The sequence below is a fragment of the Pezoporus wallicus genome, unplaced genomic scaffold (genome assembly GCF_028554395.1).
Source record: "Pezoporus wallicus isolate ANWC-B61680 ecotype Strahan unplaced genomic scaffold, APGP_CSIRO_Pwel_v1 contig_3710, whole genome shotgun sequence".
Lineage (NCBI taxonomy): Eukaryota > Metazoa > Chordata > Aves > Psittaciformes > Psittacidae > Pezoporus > Pezoporus wallicus.
The window spans coordinates 642,736-663,028 of record NW_026640315.1 but is presented as its reverse complement, the minus strand read 5'-3'; the positions used below and the strand labels follow the sequence as shown (position 1 = coordinate 663,028).

Genomic DNA, 20,293 nt, shown 5'->3' with positions numbered 1-20,293 from the left:
TTGAAGACAAGAGTAGATTTATTAGGAAAGAAACTTGCTTAATATTAAATGTCCAATGACAGAGACAATCAGCTTTGTAACAGAAATTCAAAGATACTTTATTTCCATTTCTCGTATATCAAGAAGCTAGGAATAGCTTAGTTGTAAAAATGGGATCTGGTTTAGTTTGATTCACACAAATACTAAACATTTATTCTTGTGTTTTAAAGTCCAAGAATGAAAACTCGCAATTAAACACTGAGCAAGCCACGTGTTCAGGTTATGTTTGTTTCTTATCTTAAAAAGTCTTAAAGAAAAGAAAAAGGAGACAGGACTTATATTCTCAGTAGCATTATGTGCTCTTATCAACACATCTTTCTGAACTCTCTGGGAGGAAACACCAGTCCTGAATTAAATCTTTTATATATATAAAAAAAAATAAAATAAAAATACTAACTCAACTTTATATTTTTCTACGCCACTACAGCTTTCTTTCACCTCATTTTAAAGCAGATCTTCAGTTTAAGCCGTCTTCCTCTGTCTTCGCAGACTCTTCATGGAGTAGTCCTATAATGCAGAAGTTTGGGAAAACAGACAATTAGACAGCATTAAGGGCATTTTGTTGTCATTCCTATATATTGGCCCAGTTGTTAGCTGGCAGCTTAACTCTACAGAGATGTCAACATGACTGGCTTTAGAAGCAATAATGTAGCATTAATGGTTTAATAATCAACATTAAGTGTTTAAGACTTCCTAGCATAAATAATAAAGCTATAGTAACAAATTATGTTGCAAGAAGCTCATTTATCAGCTGTACTCTCCACTGTTAGCTCCTTATTTGAGGAATACAACTAAAGACCTTCTGTAACAGTAAGAAAGCCAAGTCAAGAGTGAGGAAAAAACTTCCAGTTTTCCTTTTAATACAGTACTTGTTATTTCCTAGTGTTTAACTGTTTCACTTCCAGCAACCAGTTTTTCAGCACACATTATTGCCATGAACATTGTAATCACGTGGTGGCATCTGTCTTTGCATTTAATTTGCCTTAGAAGCCTGTTATCAGCCATTCTACCTCTCTGTGTTATGGCTGACTGCAACTTCTCCTACACAGTAGGAAATATTAAACACATACCTCTTAAAGACTTGCATTGCATTGAAAGTAACCTGTAGTGTTTATTGCATTTTAAACTCTTTAAAGATATCTAATTCTGGGCAGCACTGCATCCCTACACACAGTTGAAAGAAAATTCCATTCTGTTAACATCGGCTTTTACAGTATTCACACAATACACAAAAGGTCCTTTTCACTATCTTGAAAATCAAAAAAAACACAACAGTAAGCTTAAATATTACAGGCAACAGCATTCAAACATGGATGTGGGTAGAGAAAGGAGTACCTGGCATGAGTACCTGCTTAGTTTGACTGAATCCTTGATTTTTAATTTGGCTTTTCATGGGCCGCTCACAACACCAACGCTGTGTGAGGTATGGTAGTCAGCTGCAATAATTCATAAACCCTACACTTCCATCAATCCAATGCTACTGGCTCTCGAGTTACAGAACAAACTGCATTAGAATGCAAGGCAATAAAGCAAAAAAAAAAAAAAAACTAGAAACATCCTTGACAAAGAAACACTAGCAGTTTATATGAGAACAAAGTAGTCCAACATGTGCCTCCGATATTAAAGTATTAAAGCAAAAGGTTCTGCTGATGTACCAACACAATATGGACTTAAATACAAAAACAGTTCAATTTTTTTTTAAAAAACGATAACAAAATCCCTAAAAAATAAAAAAAGAGGAAAATTAATTTTGCTATGGTGACTATATTACAAATATGTCCCAAAGAGGCACACTAATGGGGGGGCACGAGTCTGCTACAAAATAGCTGAGACAAAACAATGTACCTCAAAATGTTTTGCAGGACTACACTGTCTTTTCCTTCAGAAGGTGCTTTAGTATGTCTTCTTACTTGGCTTAGTTCCATCTTCATCTGTGCATACTTACGCTGCACTGTTAAACAGTAACAAAAAGCCCTAATCAAAGTTTGAAATAATGCACTTACCTCTGTCTGATCTGAGGTCATATCAGATCAGTTTTAATTGGACTGAGTGTCACCTTCAGATTTAATGTCTTCACTGGTCCCATTGACCTCATTCTTAGTATCACTCTCCTTCGAGTCTGTATTTGTGTCTTCACTCTGCTTTTCTCGACTACTGGACTTCATACTACTTTTTTTATCATCAGATCCCCTCTTTTCTGCCATGAAAGAAGACATTGACCATGGATTTCAAAGTAAAAAAAAACAAAACATTGCACATGTGAGATATATATTGCATAAAAAATGGGACAATTACTTTCTATAGCAATAACAGTAAGAAGTACTCCAAAAGTTACAGAAATTGGCTTCAGACTACCAGGCTGGAATGGAGAGGGTACCAAAAAAAGGGTAAAAGGGGACAGCAAAAGGTGGGGAAAAGAGGAAGGACAGAGGCAGCTACTCAGCTCTCTGCTGAAACACACAAAGTGGTGTAAAGAAGCAGTCAAGAAGTTAGGCAAGTGTATCATTATGGTGCATGGCTTCCTTACTTATCATGGGACTGTCATTTCTCCCCTCCTCCCCCTCCCAAGTTTTAATTTGGGATGTGTATGGCTTCTTTGGGTCACAATTCTCATTAAATATAGCTCTTCAAAAGAGAATCCAAAAAGAGCGATGGGACAATGCATCACTGCATTATCAAATACATCAATACTTGCCAATTCAAAATACAGCAAAACCCCAAACAATCAAATACTTGGGGAAACAATATTAAGCATCAGTTTTGAAGGTGGGGATCACAGTGACAATCAAAACTAACTTTATGGCACAGTTTGGCACATGACTGTCAGCATTATTAATTCTCCATTTATAAAACCAGCAGGAAGTTATAATCCACTCATTAAAAATCTGGGGGGGGCAGTTTGGAAGGCAGATAAAAAGTGCCAAAGGAACAGCAAGATGGGACGGACCCCACAACTTCAGACTGAAAAGTCTGCTGCAGTGCTGAAAACCTCATCTTTTCCTCAAACGTCTTCAAAGAAGGAAGGAAGCCAGAAAAACATCTCCATGGCAACAAAACCATTCAGTATTAGAGCTGTAAATGCGGTGTTTGCAAATGTCATAAAAATATCAATTCTTTATTATTTCATACCATAACAGTCAACCTTTGATCAGGAAAGACACTTTGGAGAGAAAAAAGGAAATAATCCAAAAAACCAACCTCTCAGATGCCATCACACAGAACAACATTCATGCTCTTTTTTCTGATTATTCCCTGCTAGCTGGGCAATTAAAATGAATCATATAAATATATCATATCCCCAACACAGGAGCACATAGATCAAGCACTCTGACAAAGCTATGTTAAATAATGTGATCACCTTGACTGGCAGAACACACTTTTATATTCCAGAAGACAAAGTAGAAATTAAGCTTTAAACCAGAAGCAACATTCCAACTTGGTTTAAAACACAGCATCAGAAGGAGGGGTGAAGCCCCTCACAGAAATGAGGGCAACTGCCTAAGGAACACCACTACCGAGGTTTCATCTGAAGCAGCACATCCAGTGCATGGTGCCTGGAAGACACAGGCACCAAGGTCAAAAAGCTCACTGAGGAACTAGTCATTTTGTATCTGTCTGCCCTCGGTTTTGAGCTCCGCAGGTAGATTTGCACTCTAACTAACCTTGTTAAAAAGTCGTCTTTTTGTGTCTTATAGGTATCTCCGATGCACACGTAGATCCACTGAGGAATAGTAGTCTTGTTTCCCCGCAGAGGACTAGTAGTCAGCCCAATAATCTTATCTTCTGTCCTATGTAGATATGGTAGATCTTAATAGCCCTACGGATGTGCAGTGTGCAGGGTTTTGTGTCTTGTTTGTTTCTTGAATTTGGTCAGGAAGGTTAATTTTGTTTAAGGTTAAAAAAAAACTACTATTAAACTGTGGTACAAAAGATGAAACTCTTCTAATACCCTTAATAATAAAATAGGTTTACCATAGCAAACCTCCAGTGTGCCAAGCAGGACTGAGAAAGTGTACTCCACAGATAGTCCAATGACTGAAATTCTTTCAACTCCTGGAGTACCTGCAAGCAGTTAAGTTCCTCCTCTCTATTTTCTACCAGTAAGATTTCCTTCTTCAGAAGCACATACAATTAGCATGCTGTTGAAACTGGGGGGATTATTTCATCTGGGATCTATTAAGTATAATCACAGACTTTGCTTGCTTCCTGATTCAACACATGCACATTTTTCTGATTGTGTGGGCAACTGAGATGTATTTTGTGAGAATAAATACCAAGATAATGTGAATGCAGAAAATCAGTCAAGCCTAATATCCAGTACTACTGAGGTTAGGGTGTTCTGACTGTATTTGCTGAGGTTTAATCACCAACACAAAAACACTATTACAAGCATAATTACTTTTATATAAGTACATAAATCCAGATTATGGAAGGTAAAGAGCCAAGTTAAACTGGTCTGAAGGCATGCTTCAGTATTAACTCTTCATAAAATGAAGGTATATGCAGAACAGATGTTTTCCTTCTCTTAAAGAACCCCCCCCATTTATTCCACCTACTCCAAAGTTAGTTCCTTGAACACTAGTTGTGTTCTGAGGGTTTACATTAAGCTAATGCTCAGCTGGTGTTTATGGCTGGTGGCTCCCTCCTTTAGCAAACGCATCCCTGTTCCTGAAACTTGAGTCAGAAATTAAGTGTCTTCATTTTTACACATACCTTTTCTCACAATCTTAAAGGTTGCTGTATTCCACAGTGTTTTCTGAACAAGAAACCAAACATCTGCATTTTCAAAGTACAGCACTAATTTAATGCGCAACATGAGGCAAGTCTTGGGCAACTGAGCCTTGCTTTTTGTCCTGTTGGGATTCATGTTTATAAAACAGTTTGAGATTTCAAGATGAAAGGCACTATACCATAAGGAGTTTCAGCCAGGTCTTTGCTGCTTACTTTTATTAATTGTTCATCAATGCTGGATATAAAGAAAATTAGAGTCTGAAGCTAGTATTCCCAACAGAGCAGTCAGTAACTGTAATAAGACTTAACTGCCACATTACTACTTTTTGTGTAAACAGCAGAGCACGTAACCAGCTTCAGATACATGAACCTCTAAAGCTGACTACTTACCTACCTACAATGCCACACTGCAAACATAAGGATGTAATGGTGTTTACAGCTCCATCACAGAAATTCAATGCTTGCTTCTTAAATACTACTGGTTTGGTTTTCCCCCCTCTTTTTTAAAGGTTTTCCCATCAAAGGGAAAAACACAACCTTCTTCAGCATTACAGTCCTGCTCTAAGGCCTATTCGTGCTTCTACAAATGTTAGGATCATATAGTCAAAAAGAGTAATTGATTTTCCCAGGTGGAATTTTCATCACAGCTCATAGCATCATCTCACTGTTCTTATTTCTGGAGGAAGAAAGTAGCAAGCAGCAAATAAAACAGCCAACAAGGAAACTGGTTAGAGTTAAAACTAAAAATAATGAGATGCTGAAGAAAGTTCTCTAGTTCCTCTATTTATGGAAGGATCAAGGGAAGAGCTGAAAAGCCATTAAGCTCAAAACCAGACCAAATTTGAATAAATAAGAACACAGTTATTTATACGCACAGATACACACACAATACTGAATAGGACATTCTTGACCAAGTACCAGAAATCTGTTCAGAAAGCAGCAAAAAGGGCACAGTATCAGGTAGGAATAAAGTAACAGATGGACAGATACAGGCTACAATACTGGATCCGAGTATAAACATCAGTTCCACTACCAGTGAGCAAGCAGCTAAAAACCACTTGCTTGGAAAGAGCGAAGCAAAACAAGAGAAGAATAGATACTAAAGATGCACCACAGTATAAACCAGGAAAGTGAAAATGCTCCAAGGAAGTCAAGCAAGAAAAATACATGAAGCATCACCAACATTTTGGGATCTGCTGGATAAATATGGGAAAGTAAGGGTAGGGCAAACAGGCCTATGCAATCCAGAAACATGCACATAGCACCTTTCATTCCAGAGAACCTCAAGAGTACCTTAGAAAGAGAACAGACTGTTTCATCCACTACTGACGGTCAGCTCAAATAGTGAAGTGGGGCGACTGTTTCAGACTGGGCATTAGGCAGCACCCCAACAGAGCCAGCAGTTTAGGCCAGAAGTTAGTATTACATTCCTCTAGAAGACTTTTAAAGGGGGAAATTTAGCAATAACAATGAATTAGTGTCTTTTCACAGAATGTGAATCTATAGCGTTCTCTGTGCAGCCTTTTTTAATCCTACTTAAAGCTTCTGAACACCAGCCTTTGGTGAAGCAGTGAGTCATCAGCAATGATGTTGTCTGTGGCATGAACTGCTATAAAAGCATTCCAAGGACTAATAGAGCATTCTTTGAGACTCACCTGAATACTGACAAAGCAAATCTCACTTCATCAAAACAAAAAACACAACAAGGGGAAAGGATGGGAAGAACAGCAGGAGACTGGGGAGAGGGCATGAGATTATAATTTAGAGCATTACAGAAAGTCTGCAAGATTTCTCTTGGACTGCATTCATGGATTAGAGGAAAAAGCACTGTTAAAGGAAAATAAAAGGCAACATGATAGTGTAGAGAAGTAATAGATGGTACAGGTGAAAACCCAGCTACCAATCTCCCACAAAACATGTACCAGCAAAGGGTAACTACAGTAATACCTGCTAATAGTAAGAATAGAAGATATTCACTCTTATGAAAAGCTGACTACAGGCTTACGTTTTTCTAAACAGTAAATGGGTCTTAAGATACAACACAATCTCACAATTTGCAGACAAAATGGAAAACTTTTAATAACTGCTGTGACAAGTAAGAGATGGACACTGGGGTGTACGTATGCACACAAGTGCATTAACAATAACTGGAATTAACAAAATGCTTCAAATTGGTTAACAGCAACACATACAGCTTATAAAACCAGATCTGGTTTGATCCTAAGAAGAACTTTCAGTCACTCACTAACTTAAACGCTTTTGAGACTTTAAGGAAAGATCAGAACTTGATAGAAAGACCAGAACTCAGTCTTCACACAAACATACCTTTTTCTTTTGACTTCCTGTCTTGTTCTCTCTCTCTGCTTTTGCTTCTGTGCTTGTAGGATTTCCGCTCCCGGCTTTTTGATCGTCTCCTGTCCCTGCTGCGAGACCTATGTTTTCTTTCTGATCTATCATGACTTCTGCTTCTTCTTCGGTCACGACTCCTTAACATTCAGAGAAGAAAGTGAATGTCAGCTGGTTATTTTCTCAGTAGTAAAACTACAACACTTTCTAATACACTGATTATTTGCAGAAAATAAGTATTTAAAACAAGCCTTAGCATACTTCTCAGTATGTAAGACCTGGCTTCATACTGCCTTCTTCACTTAGCCAGAATACAACTACACAGCATAATAGCATCTACTACAAGGAATCAAAGATCAGCTTCAGGAAAAAGCAAGATCCTGTATTTAGGAAGTATATGTCTACTCAAAGCTCCCTCGTAAGACTTCTTCCACCACAATGGTGTCATCTACTTCCAAAACTTGACAGAAGACATTGAATAGGCAGTGAGAACTCATCCTGAGAACCAGTAAAACAGAAGAGGAGGAGAAGCTAACAAAGCAGTGATGAGACCCAGGCTGACAGATTAACTCCCCATGAGATTTTTACACTTTGGGAAGTTGCATGAAAAGTCACACACACACGTACCTGCTTCGCCTTCTTTCTCTGCTTCTTGATCTTTTGTGGTCTCGTGAACGGCTGCATCTTCTGTCAGATGTTCTGCTTGAATGTCTACTCCGTGAACGGCTCCTTTTACGTCTCTCTCTATCACGAGCCCTCTCTTTTTCCTTTTCTTCTTCCTCCCGTCGCCTCTTCCTTTCCCGCTCCTCTCTTTCCCGTTCCCTCTCTTTCTCTCGCTCTTCTCGCTCTAGTTTCTCTTTTTTTAACCTTTCATCACGGTCAGGTTCCTCTGTTCTTTTTCTTAACTTCTCCTTAAAAGTTCACAGAAAGAAATAACCATTGCTAAAGAGAAATCATCCAATGTAACTTAGTTTATACATTCTGAGGCTGTAGAAGCTTAAGCTTTTAAAATACTTCAGTTTTCCAAAGAACGGCCTACATATAAGCACTTTAAAATCCTTGAAATGGAAATCCTTCGTCTTGCAGAACCTTTTTTGTCATTCTCACAAGAATACATTACAGTTCTTTACAAAAGCTACAAAAAAACTCCCACCTGAATTTGCATCTTTGCTTATTTCTAGTATAATCACATACAACAAAGAATGGCAGTGCAAGCACAGTGCTAAATGTGCAAGTACAGGACTCCATTTGATTTTTATATCCCATCTTTGGAGTATTTCACCCACTTGACAAAGTCCACTGGACAGCCTTTTATTTACCATAGAAAGCCTCCAAGCAATCTGCAGATGTTCAGTAACTGAAGGAGATGCTTACTTTTAAATCTTCTACTGTAGCTTTTATTTTGGCATAACCCATGTGCTGCTTTCCCATCAAGTGGTCGTCTACCCTGGACTGTGCATCTCCTACAATTAAAAAGGCTCCACAAACTTCACAAACTTCCATTTGTTTTTCTTGGGCTGCAAAGCTTTCAATTGTCTGAAAAAGAAAAGTACTTGATAAAGCAAAAAGTTTTAGCCAGAAGCCAGTGACGAGGTTTACTGCTACTGTTATCAAATCCTAAGCACTAGAGAGCTGAAAAATCTTATCTGTGTGTTTTGAGTACTGCACCTACTAGGATGAGCAGGGCAAAGAGGCTACACAGAACCATTTCATATAAGCCCCCAGGAAAGAGTAAATTAGAGAATGCAGAAAACAACCCTTACTCCGCACTGCAGAGGGTTAGCATGTATATGCATATAGCCGTTATCTGCAGCTTTCTTGCACTCTCAGGATTAAGGAAAACAAAAATCAGTTTTCTCCTAAGATGATTTTTTTGGCATCAACTGAAACTTCTGGAGTTGCAGAATATCCATGGAGTATGTCTGAAGGAATGAAAAGGCTAAAATAGCCCATGAAGAAACATAAAAAGGAATGCTGGGCTTCACCACCAAAGGCTGGTGGTCAAATTAATTCACTGTTTCAACAGACAGACGAGAAATACACTAGAATTTCAACATAAACCCAAGAGGTTATTGCTGTGCAATGCTCATGAATCATGTAGTATGGACACAAGCACTATCGCCTGCGACATTTTAAAACTTTTAAAAGAAAGTCTTTTAACACTGGATTAACACATTTAAATGCCCCGTTACTGTCTAATAAATTCTGCATGGAACTTGCATGCCTTCAGTTTAAGGACAAGGTTATTATAAACAGTGTTGCACCAACCTTTTAAGTAAGTCTGACAGCACTACAAACATGCTACTTACTGAAGTTGTAGACCTCAGCAATTCTCTCTCTTCCTTTAATTGTTCAACAAGTTTCATCATTCCTTGTGCCTCTTCCACCTTCCCTTCTGAGCCTAATTCTTCAATCTACAGGACAATTAAAAAAAAATCAACTGTAATTTTTAAACAAGTAGCAAAAGCAAGAGATGTCTGGTGGGGGGAAGAAGAAAACCTTACCTGCTGTAGCAGTACATCAATTTTATCAGTTAACACCTGAATCTTCTCTTCGTTTTTACCAGTGGGTCCCGCTCCCTGCCAAACAGTATAAAAGTGGTTTAATTTATTTTCTTTTGGTTTGGGGTTTTTGTTTCTTTTTTTTAACTTAAAATAGCTTTAAAATACATTAATGTCTTCTTATATTCCAGAGACACTTCAGGAATAATCTCTGCCTCTTCTCCCATGAGAGCCTACTAATAATAGCCTAGTCCAACCCAAAATACTCAACACAGCTTAGTCCTCTCCTGCTGAGTGAAGCAAGTTCTAGTCACACTAATTCCTCCTAAATCAACAAAAACATTCAAGGCCCTGGCCCATAAAAGGTAAGACATCTGAATTCAAAGTCCTAAATTTAAACCCTGAAACTGCCATGCAGCTATTGCATATCTTTTCAGATACTCCACTATGACCTAGGTGGTCAGTGGGCTCTGAAATCTTAACTTCTGAACATAAGCACAAAAAGAATCTCACTTCATCTGAAGTACTTGTTGGCAGTGTAATCTCTATAGGCTGCTGGAGCAGACTTACATCTGCCCCCCCCCCCCCCCCCCCCGAGCCTTTGCTCTACTCCACAGCCAATAAGCTCTCTTAACTGGATATTGTTCACAGCTCCTTCTGAATCAACTGGACTTTGCACAGAACAATTAACTGGGACAGTAAGAAGGAGTAAGGCTATCCTAGCAGTCATGAAACAGACTGCAGGCCACAGTCACTGCTCCAAATCCAGCAGTGGGTAAGAAAAAACAAGTGGAGTAAACACGTAAAATTTTTCTCCCAGTCAGCTTAAGCTTCCCATTAACAGCTCTCCAGCACACAGCAAGGCTGAGAAAAGCTGCACAGAAATAGTTCTCTCAAACTCCTGCGATTCCATCGTTGCCTGCCAATGATGGTGCTGGAGCAGGAAGAGGCTGCTGCATAAGTGTGGCACTTAACAGAGAGATTTAGCTCCATCAGCTGCTGAAAAACTCAGCACTGCCCTTCTTCAGCTGTTATCACCATGATACAGCTTACTAGTGGAGAGGAGGAGCAACTGAGGTCAACAGGATTTCTAGGGTGGAGAACAGATACTGATTTTGTAGAAACAGAGGCAGGACTGCTGCCTTGGCTTGTCAATTAAGGACAGATGCAGCCTGCTAACTAATGGCTGAAGAGACTTATCTAATGGGAATCTTCTGGAAAACAATGTATTTTACCTGAGGAGACAAGGTGAAGAGAACACAATGACAATAGCTAGAGGAAAAATTGCCTCACTAGTTCTTCCAGACTCACCCCAGAAGACTGTTGATTCTGTGACAGTGCCAATCGAGCATGGCCTCTTCGAATCCTGCGCTCTACCTCTGCCAGTAAGCTCTGTAAATAGCGTAAGAAGTCTCTTTCATAGCCCACTTTCATAAAACGAGAGCTCTTCTCATACCTGGTAAGATATATTTAAAACAGAAGCTCAGGTCAATCCAGAATACATGAAAAACAAGTAACAACCTGCAGTGTTATAAATTCTTGCTCAAGGTAAGAGAACATTATAAAAAGCAGTTAGTTTCTCATGGCTGGGGTGCCTTCAAGAAATTTCAAATGTACTAGAAACACTATTTGCATTAACATATCAACCAACATACTTACTGTTTACGTAGATTTTCATCATGTATTTTTTCACAAGGACCTAAAAAGACCACACAAATGTTTTAAGCTTGCATTCCTGAATGGTGTATTCACATTCCATCAGCATTTGTTTGTGCACCATGATAGAAGAGAGCTATTAAACACTTCCCAAGGACTTTTATGCCTGCCTTTCTGCTTCCTTTGCTTGGAGTTTGAAAGACACATTAAAGAATGCCAATATGGTTTAGTAATTAGAAAACCACAGGAGATTTTGAGGGACACAGAAAACAGGATTTCCAGATCAAGTTCTACACGGGTAAAACTACACAGAAAAATACCTTAAACACCTGGGGCGTTAAAAAGAGAAGAAAAATTACATATGAAGGGTAATTTCACCAAGCACTTTCTAAACTCCAGACAGCGTTCTCTATAATAACCTGGCTACTGATCTACTGAGTAAACTTAGGAGGTGTGTGATCTCAGTTCATGAAGGCAGTCACATTAATATTTCCCACCTCCCCCAGCCCATCAAAGTCTCGAATGGACTTGGAAATTAATGCTAAGGAACCTGTTTTTCCTAGTTACCTTCTCTAAACTACATGTTGTCCACATACCATCACTTGAAAGCTACTAGTAATTTAGAGATGGCCTTCAGTAATAACTACTACAGTAAATGAGTCTCTAAAGTAAAGAAGCTCAGCAACGTACAAGCCCACAAAAATAAGTTGTAACTAAAAATAAAAGTTCTATGATTTTTTTCACTTAGAAAAGCAGGATCTGGAATAAATATTGCTTTTAACATACTCTACCACTGGCAATCCTTTAATAAAAAAAGCGTATTTTCAAAGTGTTTTGACAGAGCATTACACAACAAATACGTAGCCTGCAAACAAAAGTTAACTGTAATTACGTGAAAGTAATGAAAATGACATGACTTACCTAGATCAGAACGGGTGTTTGTAAATAATTCAGCTGGACAAAAGCCACAAAGGTAGTATTTACAAACCTGACAGAGAAGAAAGAAACAGGTATCATTTTTTTAACTCCCAAATTTGTCAATTTTAGGTCACCACTTCTATTTTCTAAAATACAGCACAAAAATCCCCTTTGTGCACTGAGAAATTTCAGTGTATTTCACACATTTATATTACCTGGTATCAGTATGTGCCACTATGTGCATCTTAAAAGACCAAAAATCTTACTTTCCATTTCAATAATAGTATTTCTTAATTTTACTGCTAAATATTTAAGTTTATAGGAAAGTGTCATCTATTTGTACATATAAAACAGCATTTAGTATTTCTAAATGAATTAAATCAGATTGAACCAATAAAAAAGGTTACAATTCCTTAACCACGATATCCTACAAGGGGTGAGGTATGTCTGCCACGAAAGCATGAGAGCAAGTTGCTCTTAGCTTGTCTGTAGTAACCGTATTCAGCCTTCTTTCCATCAATGCTGGCCAGAACATGAGCCATCAGCATTCAAACATCAGGTACTGCCTCAAGGATGCTTATGCCAATTGCAAGACTTCAGATCAAATACAATAACTATCCAAAAGCTTCTCCATTACAAGGCTTTTAAAAATCCTTACTTTAAGAATGATATGCAAAGACACACTGTACCTCCTAAGGCAGACAGAGAAGACATTGATTTTAACCTGGTTTCCTGCCAACTAAGAAAGGGTTTGTTTTGTTTCTACATAGCCTATTTTTAAATTAGGAAGCCAGGTTCTTTTTTTACAACAGGAAAAAAACCTGTTAGTCTAGCCAGTAAATACTTAACATATGATGGAATAAAACCAGCTTTCGTTAAAAAGATTATCACCCTCACCCAAGAGCATGGGTTTAGCTCATCAAGTTGGTCAGTTCTTGGAGTTCATAACACAGAAATATCTCCTGTCTATCCATCAGAACAGACACAAAGATAAAAATCAGAAATACTTTCACCCCTAACTTCATGGATAATCTTAAACAATAAAGTCTTCAACCGACCCTTCCCTGTATGTGATTGCCATTGACTAACTGAAGTGTCAATCCAAAACTAGCCTGGACATCCTTTTATCATCTCTTTTATGTTACACCAGTCTCTAATATTTTGCAAATTAGTAACTGCTACTGTGCATTACAGCCTAGTTCTAATACTCTCACATTTGGTGTGGGCAAAGATTTGTGACATACTACTTCTAAGATCCATTTTGATGCATTTTAACAAATTGGGGTGAAAAGGCCTGAAACTTACCCCATGCCAACACCTCAATGAAATGCCCCAGACACCAACTGATCAAATTAGACCAGTTCAACTTATTTTTCTACACTGTCAACTGAAAAAACAGACTATGGGAGTTAAAACAGTAATGACTGCTTTGCACATTACACAGAAAAATAACCAAGCTTTCTACTAAGCCAAGGACATGAAAAGCAAAACACCTCTTATGATACAATTGGAATATTTCCCTGATTAGGACACTGTGGCACGCATCTGAAGCCATTTATCAAGAACAGTCATGAAAGAAAAACGGGTGGTGTTCTCTCAGGAAACAAGGCGAAAGTTACTGCACAAAAATGTGGTTTCAGAATCTGCTCTATTCTCTGAAAGAGACAAGTTGGACAAAGCCTTGGGTGGCATGGTTTAGTGTGGGGTGTCCCTGCCCATGGCAGGGCATTTGGAACTCGATGATCTTAAGGTCCTTTCCAACCCTAACTATTCTATGATTCTAAGACTGCAGTACCCCTTCTCTGAGTAGCAAGCTGTTTCAAGACAGCAGCTTCTGGGATGAATTTCTGTACTAGTCAACAGAAACACAATTTCTCTCTACGTTCTCTTTCTCCTCCGTTTTCTCATCTTCCTATCAAAGTACTAGGATCAGTGAAAAGGGATGGGTTAGACAATTTCCTAAGACATACAGAACACAATAATAATGGTTTGAGCATTTTATGATGTAAAGAGAGTTGCAGAACGTCTTCTGTCAGCTCAAAACCTATGTAAACTGGCCTGTAACAGTTCTAAAACAAGCAGTAACAAAAGAAGCAAAAGAAAAGTTATTAAGGGACAGAAGTATAATGAATTATAACAGAAAACCAACAGCAGAAATACTTTAAATAATTTTATGTTGCAACACTGCTAGGAAAAGCTTGCTCTTATGAGCTGATAGTTACAGCCAAAAAGGGTAGTTACCAATACTAAAATGTGCAGCTTAAACATACATGACACGTTGCATTAATTATTCAGATATACTAAAAACCAAAACAAAATCAAAACAAAACAAACCCCTCATAACTACTGCAGTTTTTGCCTGTGTTTCTCCTGACTGGCTGGTTGCTATGGCTTCTAGTCAATTACTTGACATTCTTGACTAAGAAGCAACCTGCAGAGAAAATACACTACCGTGGTCCAGACCATTGTGTTTGCAGCATTTCTCCCTCTGCCTTACCTATGTCATTATGCTCTGCAACTGATTTCACTTTAACAGAAAAATATTATTTGAGAGAATCTTGCAGAATCTTGAAAATTATCATTCTGACCTAGCTTCCCCCCCCAGTGGTACAGGCACCTTGACAGGCTGGAGATGCTAGTCAGCTGCACTTACAGTCCATCTTGAGTAATCAATGATGAGTGCTAAGAGAAAGGGCCAAGACACAGCTGAAGCATTACTGAGCCATTAAAGCCCTGAAACATAGGCAATATGCTTCAAATGGCACCACTGACCCATGGCTTATCACACTGCTGCACTTAGCACAAGTCAGAAGTAACATGGAAGTACATTCCATATTTGAAGGAAAAAGCAACAGGCAGTTTAGAATCATGGAATTAGTGGGGATACAAGCACTTATTCCTTTTTGCCAAATTATTCTGACAGTTCCACTACCAAAAAGGTGTAACAGAGAAGAACGTTACTGTCAAACTATTGCAGCAGAATTAGCCACAGCTGATGCCTCAAAGCCTTTAGGGTCTCACATTTCGGTAAGACACCAGAACAAATACAGATAAGACGCTTGGATATTTCCACTCTTCATCTCAAATTCACTAATCCTTGAAATCTCTTGGAGGTGGGAAAGTAGTACACTTCACCTCAAAGTTGATTGAAGCAACAGCAAGAACAGCTACCTCCTCCACAGTCTGTGAACCAAGACAAAGCCTTTCTATATAAAGTAAGTATTGACAGCTCCATATCATTAACACTTCTACATTAACGTGTTTCTCTTCTATAAGAAATTATTTACTGATAGACAAGTATCAGTGTTAAGTGTAATAAATAATTTTGTAAGCAAATTCCTCTAGGAAGACAACTCCTAGTAAAAAGGCTGAGAATAAATTCAGCCGGTTGTGGCTTACACACCAAAAAACTAGAAAATTCCTTTATATAGGCGAGTTCTTTGAAACCCTTAAAGTTTACATGCATCAGACAACAATGCTCACACCCCCCCAAACCCAAAGAAACCTAAGCCCTTCTTCCCAAACCTCACTTTTAGAGATAACCTTCCATAACTAACTTTCAGTAAAATCCTCTCCCCGCTCATCCTGTGGAGGATTAAGTCCTGAGATTCTATCATGATGCAAACCAATTTAGGTCTTTAGCATTAAAAAAAAAAAAAAAAAAAAGAGAAGTGTGTTAACACAGCATAAACAGCCAATATTTTAAATAGAGAACCTACATTTGGAGGAACTGCATTCCTAATGGAAATAACTTCTCAAAGTCATTTATCCCTACCAGCTCCCCTCCCCTTCCCACTTTCTGAAAACACTGAATTTACCATGAAGGAACCATTACAATCTCAAAGCCTTATAGGAAGCATGGGGTAGTCAATGCTGGCCTTTCTTGTGCTACACAACAGCCTCAGAGCTCTTACACAATTGCTGTTTCCACGTGAACTCGTTTTGTATCAGCAGCATATTAAAGCAAGAATGCGTGAATCAATAAAGTTACTGTTCCAGAAATATACTTTGTCTATGGGTATGACCGTAAGCACAAAGATTAAAATATATGATACTAATAATTTCTTCCTGCAAACAAAACAGAAAGCCTTTATGTCAAAACTAGAATTGATCATCTAAGGACATGCTGCAACACTGAAACATAAAGCAAGCAGGATTTCATTTTTTTAAGATTAAAGGCTTTAATCATGTCAAAGTTTTAAAGAACTTAAGCCCTGCAAAAGGCTTTACAATACATGATCAACCTATTTCATTAAAACTGCAAATAAATGCTCAGCTATCACAGGCTCTGCCTCCACACCTTCAACATCCACTGTCTTGGATCTCATTGCATCTTCCCTGTAGTTTCTGACAGCCACCCAGATGCAATTTACAGACAATAAAATAGAGACAGGCCTGCTTTGGTAACTTTCCACAGCTGAAACTGATGGAATGCAACACAAAATCCTAAGCTCTGGTATGAATACACAGGTTTACATTGAAAAGGCCACATGTCAAGATATGTCTAATCCTACAAGAAATGACATTAGCGTATATATTTCATCTGAAAAGCAAAACAGCAGTCAAATAGATGAACTAATGTTAATACCTGATGTTACTACCTTATCTGCATTTTCTGTCTGATAAAACACATCAACATTGCAGATTTCATCTTTAGGTCATGCAGGAAGTCAAACAAACACGTTTTAACAGCAGTGATTTTTTTTTGTAATGGACTTGCCAGTAGGAACTTAACTATGGGAACCCATGAAAACATTCCTTTCAGAGAGGTTACATTTAATTATGTTCCTACACACTTCATAAATAAAAGCAGCAGCAGAACTGCAAGCAGTTGCAGTAACCTGCAACTGCAAACAGCAGCAGTTACTACAAGACTGAAGCTCAATCCTAAACCTGTGAGTTTCCCACTGGTCTTGGACATGGAGAGCTCTTCTCCCCTCTCCCAGTTGCCAGCAAAGGACTGGGAAGAAGAGACAAGGCCCTGTTTCTATAACAAAACTGAACAGCTTAGAGACAGAGTCCTATAGTCTCTCTCTTCAGTCTAAAACGGGAAAAAAACTGCTCATTTGAAGATGAAGAAAGTAATTTGAACTTGATTAAAGAAAATGGGGAATCTTTTTCATCTTATGAATCAAAACAATTCCCTTATCTATTCTACCTGGACCAACATGGCTCAAGCTATTTACTTCATATTTCCAAAGCTGAACAACTCCTCTTTGAGCTCAGAATCAAAAGAAAATATGTAACTGGACACCTAACTGAATGATGATACTGGGTTAATAAGGGAAATCTAGAAAGGCATTAAGAAGGTCATGAAAATTTGCTGAACTCACAGTCTCCTCCTAACATGTACAGCTTACCTATAGCAGTATTCATCAGTGACAGGACAAGAGGTAAAGGATTCAAACTTAAACAGGGAAGTTCAGGTTAGATATAAGGAAGAAGTTCTCTACTGTAAGGGCAGTGAGGCACTAGCACAGGGCATCCAAAGAAGTGGTAAATGTTCCATCCCTGGCATTGTTCAAAGACAGGCTGGACAAAGCCTTAGGTGACATGGTCTAGTGTGAGGCATCCCTGCCCAGGGCAGGGGGTTGGAACTAGTTGATCTTAAGGTCCTTCCAAATCCTACTCTATGATTTTTCAAACGGGGGAAATTAACAGCATCCCAAGAAAATGTTAACTGAGGAGGAGCTAATTGCTTTATGGAGCTTAAGCCACAGAAACACCAATCCCACAGGTCCTAAAGAGCCTACTGTAGCTGTGACATTTTCTTCTAACATATACTATACTGTAACTCAAAAAATATACAATGAACAATGGGGGAGGGGGGCCAACAGGGAGAGAGGGAGAAGTATTTAACCCCTCCCAAAGCAGCAGCTATAGCAACTTTATTATTACTGTTGGTGTTTTGTGAAACAACATACAGTATGACTACAATGGATGTCACTAAAAGTAATCATTCATTAAAGCTCAGCCTCACTCAGGAATAAATAATAATAATCTTGAGTTATTTATTGCAGAAAATTAATGAATCACAACATTAACAAAAAATACACAAGTATTACTAAACAGTCGTACTGCTTAGGTTACTCCCCCCCCAGGAGCTGCAGAATTCCTTTGACTGAGGAAGTACAGGAAGAATCAAGCTTTTCTTAGCAAAATCCTCAGTTTCAAAAGTGTTATGACTCTTCCTTGCACTACAACCTCCAGACAGTGAAGTCAGTATGTCTGTGTCCTTCTGTTTCCTCCCCCAGTACGACACTCAGGAAGAGATCCAAAGACATCTGTCTTCCAAACTACTAACGTCTGTCTCATGTCCCTTCGTGCACGCCAGCAGGTCTCTATTCTGAAAGTGGGTACAACCACCACCCCCCCCCTCCCGACACCCTATTTTCCCTCTTCCCCACCGCACATTGGAGACCCCGGCCACAAACAGGCCTCTCACTACCCGGCTATTGCGCTTATCGGCACTCCGTGCAGAACACGCCGAACACAAACACAAGGCCTCCCTCCTCCCAGCAGCCCAAACAACGGCGCAAACCCTCTCGCACAGCCCCGCTATGGCGGGACGCTCCTCCCTGCCGGACACCCGGCTGCTCCTCCTCGCCTTAAGGCTCAACGAGGTTCCCGCGCAACGGCCAGGGCCCAGCGCGCCCCGCGGCCGCCATGCACCAGCCCCGCAGCCCTGGGCTCCGCACCAACGGCCCGGCCCGCGCCACGCCAAGGCCCGGCGAACATCCCCCCGGGACCGGCACCTTATCCCGAGCCGTCCCCGGGCCGGGGGAAGCCGCAGCCCCGCACCCGCCGTCTGTGTCGCTACGACAAAACCGTGCGAGGGGGATGGGGAGAAGGGAGGGGAAAAGAAGGCTTCACTTCACTCACGCTCTCATGGTCCCACCGCACGTTGCTGCGCTTCTCATCCGGGGCCAGGTTTCTGTCCCGGCCCATAAGCTCATCTAGGAGCTGGGCGGCCGATATCATGGTGTCTTCCTGGCCGAGTCCCCCCTCACCAAACACAGACCCCGCCGCCGCCTCTCCTCACGAACCGACCGCGCCGCCGCCGCGGACGGTGACAGAGACAAAATGGCGGCCTGGCTTCTCGCCCAGCCCACAATGCACCGCGCGCCTCCTAACCGCCTCTGCGGCGTTGGCCCGCCGGCGGCCTAGCGCGGGGCCTGCGGCCGGCTCCCCACCCGAGCTGGCGGCGGTTAAAACGGCGATGGAGCCGGTCCCCTTCCCGGTCTCCGAGTGTCCTCGTGTGCGTGCTCGCTGAAGGGCCTGACGTGCGAGGAGGCAAATAACGCCATAGCCAAACAGCAGTGGTGTGTGACGGGTGTGCGGGACACCAGGGTGCTGCCCCGGCCGTGGCAGGGCGCTGGGGCACGACCCGGGCTCACGGTGCTGAGGTAGAGGCTTGCAGAGGTGCCTGTGGCCGGAGGCAGTGGACAAGGGGCTGGGCAGCAGCTGGAGGTTATCCCAGACCTGCTGCGCCATGGCGTGGACCAAGGCTTAAATGGTTTAGGAGGACATATAGTGACAGAACAAGCAGGAATGACTTTAGGCTGACAGAGGGGGGAGACTGAGATGAGCCCTTAGGTAGAAGCTCTTCCCTGTGAGGGTGCTGAGGCGCTGGCACAGGGTGCCCAGAGAAGCTGTGGCTGCCCCATCCCTGGCAGTGTTCAAGGCCAGGTTAGACACAGGGGCTTGGAGCAAGCTGCTCTAGTGGAAGGTGTCCCTGCCCAGGCAAGGGTTGGAACTGGGTGAGCTTTAAGGTCCCTTCCAACCCAAACCAGGCTGTGATTCTATGATTTTGACTCTATAAATTGTGATTTTTTCCTGAGCTATTCCCATATCTTGGTGTAGGACAAGCCCGCAATGATCAAACCCAGCTTTTCAGAACAAACAATGCAAACTGCAGGAATTACCTGCACTCTTTCCTGTTAATTTTGAGGTGGATGTTGATCTGTTTGATTTTAAGGATTAATCAATTGTGCTGACCACAAGAACGAGTAACATTCCTTAAGCACCCACAAGAACGAGTAACATTCCTTAAGCAATTACACGCGTACCGAATCATAGAATCAACTAGGTTGGAAAAGCCC

General features: G+C 40.5%; 1 protein-coding gene across 8 annotated transcripts; it reads right to left on the bottom strand.

Annotated features, from left to right (window-relative positions):
* LUC7L3 (LUC7 like 3 pre-mRNA splicing factor) lies at positions 1-19,301 on the bottom strand. Of its 8 annotated transcripts, XM_057418362.1 has the most exons (13): positions 19,074-19,301; positions 12,195-12,261; positions 11,277-11,316; positions 10,929-11,073; positions 9,621-9,695; positions 9,426-9,530; positions 8,491-8,652; positions 7,744-8,027; positions 7,096-7,256; positions 2,096-2,236; positions 1,885-1,990; positions 1,388-1,453; positions 1-546 (listed from the first exon to the last, which is right to left on the bottom strand). In XM_057418362.1, exons 1-12 carry the CDS (start codon positions 19,170-19,172, stop codon positions 1,429-1,431), a joined length of 1,410 nt encoding a protein of 469 aa, XP_057274345.1. In that variant the 5' UTR covers positions 19,173-19,301; the 3' UTR covers positions 1-546; positions 1,388-1,428. The 8 variants fall into 8 exon arrangements, 7 of the variants coding, with proteins under 7 accessions (XP_057274345.1, XP_057274344.1, XP_057274346.1 ...); XM_057418361.1 differs by having other exon boundaries at positions 1-1,453; XM_057418363.1 differs by lacking the exon at positions 1,388-1,453.
* Between the last annotated feature and the right edge of the window lie 992 nt (positions 19,302-20,293).

Coding starts and splice junctions, on each gene's coding strand:
- LUC7L3 (XM_057418360.1), bottom strand. CDS start 19,172: ATGATATCGGCCGCCCAGCTCCTAGATGAGCTTATGGGCCGGGACAGA. Junction 11,317..12,194: donor AAACACCCGTTCTGATCTAG/GTAAGTCATGTC, acceptor TGGTCTTTTTAG/GTCCTTGTGAAAAAATACAT. Junction 2,237..7,095: donor CAGGAAGTCAAAAGAAAAAG/GTATGTTTGTGT, acceptor CTTTCATGGCAG/AAAAGAGGGGATCTGATGAT.